This window comes from Aphelocoma coerulescens, chromosome 28, assembly GCF_041296385.1.
Source record: "Aphelocoma coerulescens isolate FSJ_1873_10779 chromosome 28, UR_Acoe_1.0, whole genome shotgun sequence".
Taxonomy (NCBI): Eukaryota; Metazoa; Chordata; class Aves; order Passeriformes; family Corvidae; genus Aphelocoma; species Aphelocoma coerulescens.
Genome location: NC_091041.1, coordinates 6608697 through 6618773, shown reverse-complemented (window position 1 = coordinate 6618773; position 10077 = coordinate 6608697). Strand labels below are relative to the sequence as shown.

The 10077-nt window shown below is 61.3% G+C and overlaps 1 protein-coding gene across 1 annotated transcript; it reads left to right on the top strand.

Annotated features, from left to right (window-relative positions):
• Window positions 1-665: 665 nt before the first annotated feature.
• On the top strand, window positions 666-9160 carry WDR18 (WD repeat domain 18). The gene is made up of 10 exons (XM_068997005.1): window positions 666-891; window positions 1362-1472; window positions 2859-2992; window positions 3373-3514; window positions 4061-4204; window positions 4412-4476; window positions 4589-4713; window positions 7513-7679; window positions 8190-8258; window positions 8528-9160. Exons 1-10 carry the CDS (start codon window positions 682-684, stop codon window positions 8657-8659), a joined length of 1299 nt encoding a protein of 432 aa, XP_068853106.1. The 5' UTR covers window positions 666-681; the 3' UTR covers window positions 8660-9160.
• The last annotated feature ends 917 nt before the right edge of the window (window positions 9161-10077 follow it).

Genomic DNA, 10077 nt, shown 5'->3' with positions numbered 1-10077 from the left:
TATTTAAACGTCAGAATATTTAAGACAATTGTAACCCTGTAAAGTGAAGAAATATTAAAAAAAAAAAAAAAAAGGCTCTGTTTTTTGGGGTTTCTGGCTTGGGGGGGGGGGCGGCAGGGGTGCTCACAGGTTGTCCATAGGATTTGCTTATTGGGGTATACCTGTGGGACTGTGGGGTGTCAGTGGGTGGTTTATGGGGTGATGATGGGATTATGGGGTGTCCATGCAGTCCCCATAGGGCTGTGGGTGCCCATAGGATTGTGGGCTGTCCATGGAGTCCCTATAGGGCTGTGGGGTGTCCTTAGGATTGGAGAGTATCCAGGGGCACCCTTAGGGTTGTGGGGTGCTCATGGGGTTCCCACGAAGCTCTGCGTGTCCACACGAAACTCTGGGGTGTCCACGGAGTCCCTATAGGGCTGTGGGGTGTCCACAGGGTTATGGAGTATCCACAGGGTGCCCATAAGGCCGTAGGGTGTCCCTGGGGTCTCCATGTGCCCACGCGGTGACCCGGGTCACCCATCCAGCGCCCACCGGGGCGGGCCCTGCTGAGCTTCCTGCCGCGTGCACGGTTACCGCCCCGCGCGCCCGCGGCGGCGCCGCTGCTGATTGGTCGGCGCCGGACGGGGGAGGCGGCGCTCTGGGCCGCGGCCGCTCTCTCTGTGGCCCTGGCGGACCGCGAAGATGGCGGCGCCCATGGAGGTGGCGCTGGTGTCGGACGCGGCGGGGCCGCTCTGCAACTGCTCGGTCTGGGAGCTGCACTCAGGCTCGGCCCTGCCCGGGTACCGCGGCGGCAACAGCGGCCCGCGCGGACTCGCTCTGCTGGGCGGCGAGCACCTGCTGGGGGCCCAGCTCGGCAAGAGCTACATCAACGTCTGGGAGCTCCAGAGGAAGGTACCGGCGCGGCGGGCGGGCCCGGGCGGCCTCGGCTCGGGGGACGCCCCCGGGCCTCGCGGGGAGACTCCGGGCCCCGTGGGGATGCGACGGGGCCACTCTCCGTGCGGACCCCGCGGCCCTGTGATGAGGAGCCCCTCCGTCCACAGAGACCCCCAGATCCATGGTCAGACCCCCCCCCCATGGCCCCTCTTCGCCACAAAGACCCCCCATGGCCCCTTTCTTCATGGAGACTCCCCTCTGTGCTCAGAGACCCCCATGGCCTCTCTTTCCACAGAGCCCCACCCTGTCCCTGGTTAGACCTTCAGACCCTCCCTCCCTCCATTCCGACCCCCATCACCACGGGCAGGTGCCCCCCATCCCTCTCTTTGCAGAGACCCTCGCAGTGATCCCCCTGAGCCCCCATGTCGGGGGGCCCTGCCTGCAGCCCCTTCCCCTCTCTGAGCCTTTCTGTGCTCTCTCTGTCCCAGGACCAGCTGCAGCAGAAGATCATCTGCCCCGGGCCTGTGACCTGCCTGACCGCCTCTCCCAACGGGCTCTACGTCCTGGCGGGGGTCGCTGAGAGCATCTACCTGTGGGAGGTACGGAGGTGCTGGGACGCTCGGGGCCACACAGACTCACACCCTGGGCAGTCGGGGAGTGTCCCCATCCCTCAGATGTCTGTAAATCCTGATCCTGGGGTGCCACAGCAGGCAAAGGCTGTCCTGCCCGCAGCCCGTGAGGCAGCTCATCAAAGTAGGAGTGGGAGAAATTCAGGGATGGGCTTCACTCTGCCTCCTTCTCCTCTTTCCAGGCATCTGCGATGCCTCAGGGGTCGGGCGTTGCCCCCACCAGGCAGCAGCACAGGACCTGGTTTTCCTTCAGCGCTTCTCTCACATTTCAGCTGCGTATTTGTGTGCGCCCAGGGTGCCAGCAGACCCTGCTGTGCTCTGGTCATTGTCCTGCTGGTTAATTACTGCTGGATTACTCGGGATTACGCTGGGTTCCCAGCACACCAGTGAGCAAGTAAAAGCAGTAGCTTGTCCTGAGCCCGGGATTAAACCCCAGGATGCCTCACCTGGAGAGCTCCCCATGCCAGGGGAGGTTTGAGCCTCATGGTGTGGGTGGCTCTGCCTGAACTCATCAGGCTTTGCTTGTACCAATGTGCTTGTGGCAGCACTGGAATGAAATCCCTGACGAGGGAGCAGGGGGCTCAGCCTGCAGTGGGAGCTGCTGCCTGTGATGCTCCGAGCTGGGCCCTGCTCCAGCTCCCATCACCCACAGACGTGTCCAGGGTATGGCACTGTCCCTCTGGCATGTTGGAGAGGCTCCATGGAAACCATCATGGAGCTGGAACCAGCCCTTAGAGCCCTGGATTTGTGTGGTCTGTGAAACCCCTTGAATTGAGGTTTGGTTTGATTTTTGGGTATAATTCAGACCATGGGAAGAAGTAGACTCTTACTTTATTTGAGACTCCTTCGCTTCTTGGTTCCCTCCCCATCTGCAGTGGTGCCTTTTAACAAGGAATGCTCCAGGTTTGGGGAATTCCTTGTCCACCCTAAAGCCCCTGCTGGCCCAGGACCATGAGCCACCCCTGGGATGTCCTGCAGCTCTTACAACCCCACTGCCACCTCCTGAGGACCTGTGGGAGGAGGGAAGAAGTTGCCAAAGTAATATGAACATTAAGAGTGAGCAAGAAATCTTTGCAGCACACTCGTGACTTGACCAGAGAAACAGCTCTGGCATCTCTGGCTTCCAGAGCTGGTGTGCCTGGACCTCCTCCACTGCCGTGTGCTGAGTTCCCCTGCGGCCCTGAGTGCCTACTGTTGTTCCAGCTGTACCTCAGTGGTGTCAGTCACTGTCCCTGAGGTGCCAACGGGCTCGCGTGGGCAACAGAACCCACTCTTCTCCCTTCACTGCATCGAGGGCAGGGTGCCACATTATCCCAGGACATCCTTGACACCTTTCTGCCCTTCCCCTCGCTCCAGGTGTCCAATGGGAACCTCCTCGCCATCCTGAACCGACACTACCAGGACCTCACGTGCCTCTGCTTCACCGACGACAGCAGCCACTTCCTCTCAGGGGCCAAGGACTGCCTGGCCCTGGTGTGGAACCTCTACAAGTAAGGGAGGCTGGGGGGCACAGGGATTTTGGAGGCAGGGTTAGCTCTGGCTGAGCCCACAGCTGGGTCTGTGCCCTCCTTGCAGGCAGGGAGCCTTTCCTTGGGGTCTCACCTGGGTTTCTTGGGAATGGGCATATGGCTCTGACTTCTTTCCCTGGGTGACACAGACAAATTGTGCCTTTTACCGAGGGTCTTTTTCCCCCTGGGATAGGGAGCTCAGCCCCTCAGCCTCAGTATCTGTGTGCCAGGGCTGCCAGCAGCTCCCATGTCCCGTTTGGTCCCTACAGCCAGGAGAGGCGTTCCCAGTGGGAGCAGAGGCTGGCCCAGCTCCCTGTGGGGCTCTGTCCTGGCTGACCCACCCATCTCTGCTCTCCCCACAGTGTGTTGCAGGCAGAGCCCTCCCAGATCCCTGACCCCCGGCACGTCTGGTCCCGGCACAGCCTCCCCATCACCGACCTGTGCTGCGGCTTCGGAGGGCCCCTGGCACGGGTGGCCACCGCCTCCCTCGACCAGACAGCCAAGGTGAGGCTCATTTCAGAGGTGCCAGACCTTGCGGGATCAAAGCCGGGCTCCTGCCAGGTAGCAGGAAGATGTCCCTGTCCCCAAGCTGTCCCGAAGCTTTCCCGGGTTGCAGTGGCTGAATTTCTTGGCTGTCTCTGCAATGACTCAGAGCTGCCAGACCTGGGCTCTGCCTCTCCAACAACAGCAGTTTCTCTGCACCTGCCCCCAGGCTGGACTGCTGCAGTCCCTGTTGTCCTGGGAATTTCGGGGTCAGCTCCTCTGTTTTCCATTGCTGATGTCCACAGGGAGCGGAGCAGACTGGAGCCTGTGGGGCAGGGGATGTCCTGGGGGCAGGATGGCCACAGAGAGGGTTCAGAGCTGTTTTGAAACTGCCTAGGAAACTTCTCTCCTGGTCACAGAGAGGCTGATCCTTGGTTCTGCCTTTGGACTCAGTTTCCCAGCCACAGCCAGGAAGGGACGCTGGGGTGGGATGCCAGGGTGTCAGTGTTCCTCCAGTGCAGCCATTAACATTCTCACCCCTGATTCTCCTGTCCCCTCTCACTCCAGCTCTGGGAAATCTCCTCTGGGGAGCTCCTGCTTTCCGTGCTCTTCGACGTGGGGATCATGGCTGTGACTTTGGACCTCTCTGAGTACCACATGTTCTGCGGGGGCATGGACGGGTCCATCTTCCAGGTTGACCTCTGCGCCTGGGTGAGTGTGTGGGGCTGCAGGTGTGCCCTGTCACCCTGAGCCACTGTCACCTCCCCGCTGGGACTGGTGTGACCTGCCAGGGCACGGGAGGACCTGGTTCCTCTGTGTCTCCTCTGCCCCCTCCAGACATGGTGATGAACCTGCTGGATTCAGCCTTCCTGAATTTTAACCCCTCTCCTTCCTTTCTTCCTTCCTTCATTTCTGCAGCCAGTCCAGAGAGACCGGACCTTCCAGACAGAGCGGGAGAACGGGAAAGTCTTCAAAGGGCACAGGTGAGGAACCAGACGTACCTGCCAGCCACCATCTGCCCCCATCTGCCCACCTCACCAGCTTCTGGCAGTCTTGGGGTCATTCTGAGTTTAAACATCCTCTTCCCCATTCCAGGAACCAGGTGACGTGTCTGTCAGTCTCCACAGACGGCAGCCTCCTGCTCTCGGGCTCTCACGACGAAACCGTCCGGCTGTGGGACATCCAGAGCAAGCAGTGCCTGAAGACGATGAATCACAAAGGTAGGAATGTCCTTATCTCCAAGATCCTCGATGCCAGAGGCCACTGCTTGTCTCACCTGTGCTGCCCTGGGCACTCCAGGTGTGTTTCTGCCCCTTGCCTCACACCCTGGGAAGGGCAGAGGCGTTTGAGGGAGCCGAGGGTGTCTGGAGCGGTGCCATGACCTTGCCCCCGTGTGTTAACAACCCCCTGTGCACTGTCGGGAGTGAGTCACAGGTTTCACCCTGTTGCTGAGGCCACGCAGGATCCTCCTCCTTGTTTTCCCAAGGGAGCAGTCACCCCACATACACCCCAACTGTGTCTGGAGGGGAGACAGCTCTGTGACCCCGGCAGTGAGCACCCGTGAGCTCACAGGGCCTGAAGTGAATCCCAGATGAGCAGTCATCTGGGATTTCAGTCTGATGGCTCCAGTAAACTGCAGGAGCAGCAGTTGGGTGCCTCAGGTACCTCAGAGGGATTTACCCCTCCTGTTGCTAACTGGGTTCCTCCCCCAGTTGTGGTGGTTTCTGGCCCCTGGTGCCACAGTGACTGGTGGGGCTGCCTTGGGCATGGCCCAAACCCCTCCTGAAGGTGATGGTGGGGAAAGCCAGACCCTGTTCTTCTGTGAGGGTTGAGCTGCTGCCTCAGGGCAGTCTCTGGAAGCCAGGCTGCCTGCAGACCCTTTTGCTCTCCCCTCTGGCTGCCAAGGACCATCCCTAATTGGGACCCACTGCAGTGCCCATCCAGCCTGGCGCCTCGGGCACTAGAGGGTGAAAACAGACAGAATGGAGCTGTGAGTCATCCGAGCAGGGGGGGCCGGGCTTTGGCTGTGAGCCGGGCCTTGGAGTCCTCCCGAGGCTGCAGGGGAGAGTGGACAGACCAGGCTCTTCCCAGGAGGGGCAGGACTGGGCTGACCCCGAGCTCTGCGGCCTCTGCTGCCTGTGGGTGGGGATTTGGTTTCCCCAGCAGCCCTGGCACCTGCATGACCGTGCTGTGCTGGGTATGCTCGGGAATGGGCTGGGAGCCCAGCACCCCTGAGCTGTCCCCACAGGGCCCTGCAGCCTCCCAGCATGGGGGAATCTGCTGCCCCAACCCAGCCCCCTCTCCATGGATCCCTGTCCCCCCTTGGCCTCTCCGAGCAGTGAGTGTGAGCCCCCCAGCAAGGTCTGTCTGCTGCCTCTCCAGTGTGTCCCACTCCCTCCCCAGGGCAGAGGTGACAGGGGCTCTGACGTGGTGACGTGACAGCAGCCTCTGGCCCGGTGTCCTCGGGACAGCGCAGTCCCTCCACTTGCCGGGCACACAGGACCCACTGCCCTCCCCTCAGCACTACTGCAAATAAATCCAAGGAGCTGGAGTGTGGCTGAGGGCCAGGCAGGCAGGCCAGGCATGGGGGGGCTGTGTCACCAAGGGTGGCTTGTCCTTCGTGGGGGCAGAGCGGGTTGACTTGGAGAAGTCAGGCTGCTACTCCCAGGTAATGAGCTGTGGCAGTGCTGGCGAGGCAGGGCTGCTCCTGGTCACTCTGTGGGGATGGCACCACTCCAGGGGGAAGCAGGAGACCTGTGGGATGAGGCTGGGAGCCGGTGCTGCCCCCAAATCCCTCCAGGCCTCAATTCCTATCCTGTCACACAAGCTCCATCCTTGTCTCTGCAAACACAGCACAGACCATCCCCGAGGGCTCGGTCCTGCAAGGCCATCCCGGGATGCTCTGGCCAATCTGTGCTGCTGGCAGCTCTGTCTTGGAAGCTGGGTTATTTGTGTCCCCCCAGCTAAGCCCAGTCCCCGTTCCCAGGCTGGCCTAGGGTCACCCAATGCCTTTTGCCCCAGGCCTTGGGGCAAGGTGATCTGGTACAGGACTTGCATCTGCACAGGGGCCCCAGAGAGGCTGTGGGGCTGTGTCTGGGTGGTGACCAGGTTTGGGAAACTCTGGGTTCATTCGCAAGATTTTCTCCTGTCCATCTTTGCTGTTCCTTCCTCTCAAACTGCTCCATGAGCTGCCAGTGCAGCGGGAATCTCACTGATGGGCACTTGCCTCAGGAGCACAAATGTCTGGTCTTTAAGGAGGGAGTGAAGCCATCAGCTTTGGGGCCTGGCACTCAGCAGAGCCTCTGTTCTGCTGGTGAGTCCCAACCTTGGATCCTGGGAGGGTCAGATTTAGGAGCAGGCTCTGGAGGGGTAGATGATGGTGACAGAGCCCTCATCCATGTCAGAGCTGCTTGTGTCCATCTGCTCTGCAGAGACCAAAATCCTCCAGCAGCTCTGAGCCCCCTTAGGCCTTCCCAGGACCCCTCCTTCACCCCACACCCTCCTCTACAGCACTGGTAGCCCCCTCTCAGGTGCATCTTGACCCTCTTCACCTTTCCCTTTGGCCAGGGGAGATGGATGGTTGGGCTGTGGTAGCAGTGGCCGAGCTGCTCTGCCTTCTGGAGGGGGGCTGGGGGCTGCTGTGTCTGACAGGGCGTGGGGGGCTCCCAGCGAGCGGGAGCTGGGAGGAGCAGGAGCTGGGAGGGGGCGGCAGCCGTGGGTAACTGCGGTAATTGACGCGCTCATCAGCTCTGCCATTGAGAGCTGTGATGGATGGTGGCAGCACGGAGCTGCTGATGGATGGCAGCTCAGGGCTGGGGGAGGCCGGGCCCTGCTCCCCCGGGAGTGCCAACTGGCCCTGAGAGCCACAGCCCCGGACAGGGAGAGCTGCTGGGGAGGGAGGAGAGTCCTGGCCACTGCCTGTGCCAGGGTCGTACTCACTGTTCTCGGGGCTACCCGGGGCCCCTGCCTCTCAAATCCACCAGGGTCCAGCCTGACCTGTCCCCTGTGTCCCATCACAGGTCCAGTGACGAACGCCTTCATCGTGCTGGCCCCCTCCAACATGGTCAACCCCGACGGGAAGCCCAGTGTGCCCCTGCCCAAGTTCAGCAGGCACCTGCATGGCACAGAGAGCAGCGACGAGCCGGGCACCGAGGGGGTGACGCTGCGCCTGGGGCTGCACCAGCAGGTACTGGGGGCGAGTGGGCGGCGGGGGAGGGGCACTGACAGCCAGGAGGGGTTGTGCTGGAGCAAAGCTTCTCCTCCAGCTGGTGAGACCTGTTCCTGCTCCCTCCTGCTTCCTCCCCATCCTGGTTGCTGCAGTCATTTGTCCTCTCAGCCCCGTGCTGCAGCATGGGCTGGCTCTGCTGTCCCACCACTTCCTCGGTCCCTGTGTGGCTGTCCCCAGGCAGGGAGGGTCACACACCATCGGTGTCCTGCCCATCCCAGCCTCTCTGCCAGTGGCCCCAGAGCTGCTCCCCTCTGCCAGCATCTGTCTCTGGGCGAGTGACAGTGACAGTCCTGCCAGAGCTGATGGATAAGCTCCCTGTTGGGTTGGTGGCAGCAGGCCAAGGGGCTGTTTGCCTGGCAGAGGGGACAGCAGGATCACCCAGGGTCCCTGCCATGCGGAACCCAGTCTAGGGGCATGGGGGGAGAGGGTCTGTCTGCTCTGCCAACCCCTCCATTCTGATCCCTGCAGGAGCCTGGGCAGAGCTACTTGGAGAAGGCAGAGAGGATGTACTCACAGATGTACTCGACGAGGGAAAAGGTGAGAGCTGCTCCCAGGCTGGGAGTCGGGTACAGACCCCTTGGGGGGGGGATCCTTGTCAGCTGATCTGACTCATGAGGCCCCGAGCGAGCTGGGAACGGGAAAAGAGCCCTGGAATCTGCTGCTGACATGGGCAGGAGGGGCTGCAGTTTGAGGAGGAGAAGGGAGGGGACCAAAGGGTTTGCAGTTTACTGCTGAGGGGGGAGTAGCAGCCTGTGCCTGCCAGAGCTGAGGCCCTGATGCTTGTCTGTTGTGTTTTCGTGTCACAGAACCTGGTGGGAGACCAGGAGCACCTGACGATCCAGGTGAGCGAGCTGGAGGAGGAGGTGAGCAACCTCCGGAAAATCAACAAGGACCTCTTTGACTTCTCCACTCGCATCATCACCAAACCAGCCAAGTGAAGAGGCTCCCCCCGCCCTCGCACCCCTCCGCCTCTCCCTGTCTGGCTCCTGGGGAAGAACCTGCCCGCCCTCGGGCACCGCCCCCGGGCACCGCCCAGCCGGCTTCGAGCCCCCGGCTCACCTCCCCCTGACGCGGCACACGCTGCCGCCTTCACCCGCTCCGTGACACGGGACTGAGACCGGCGCGGGGACTGCGAGGGGACAGCACAGGGACCGTGTTCACCCCGCCTCGGGGCCGGGGGGCACTCGGGCGGCCGCTGCAGGAGGAGCGTTGCCAGCTCCTGGGAGGGCTCAGGATGCAGCTCCTGCTCATTCCCCGTCTCTTCCCCTGCCCCTTTTTTGTTTCTTTTCATTACTTGACCCTGCAGTGCAGACAGAAAAGTGTTTTTCTCTCAATACCGCTTTGAGATTGGATTTTGGAGACCCCCTTCTGCCCACCCTGCTCTGCAGATTGCTGCTCAGTGCCACCGGACCCCGTGCTTGGGACAGCAGGGGCTGAGCAGCTCCTGCTCTGGGGGCGCAGTGGGGGGGGGGGGGCTGCTGCCACAGGTGGGGGGTCCTTGACTACCAGGGCTGAGAATGGGGCTCCTGCTCCGTCTGGCGGGCAGGGCCCAGCGGTGTCGCTGGGCTTGGAGCACAGGTGGTGGTTTTGGGGCGCAGGGTCACACTGGGGAGGGGCGGGGGGGGCCAGCAAGGTGCTATTTCCAATCTCGTCAGTCCACAATTTATATATATTTGGATCCAACGACTCTGTTTTCACGGTGTTTGGGGACTCGGCCTTTTGTATTGTCACAGCATGGCAGCGGGGGTTGTGGGTTTTGTTTAGGTTTATTTTTTACATAAAAGATTTGTTTTTTATAGTGAAAGATGCCCACGTTGGTTTCTTTAACACCCTCTGCGTGGCCCCAGACCTTGACCACCCATCACTGCATCCCTGGGGCCGCCTACTAGGAGTTGGGAAAGCGCCTCTTTATCCCCAAACTGCCCAGTTGCCTTCGCCCTGGGGGTCCCTCCCTGTCCCTACAGGGTCTTGAGATGTCCCCTGGCCATCCCTCTGTGTCCCCCCACCCTGTTCAATACACCAGGTGCAGATGATTTAAAGTGCACTTTAAAATCGGAGCGTCCAAGCATCCCTGGCTCCCTCCAGTTCCTGAGAAGATGCTTTTAGCTTAATCACTGGAGTCTGTTCCTTTCCCTTCCTCTCCTGCTCCTCCTTTTCCTCCCAGCGCTTTGGATCAACATTCTTCAGCTACAGCAGGGACCGGAGCCCAGAGCCAGGGGCTGTGGTGGGGGAAGAGGTGGGAGCACGTCCCTGCTGCAGGGAGCCCTCTGAGACCCCTGGGGATGCAGCCCCCGGCCAAGCCCCAAGCCCAGCACTCCCTCCCAGTCATCCCACACTCTCCCAGTCTTCCCAGTGC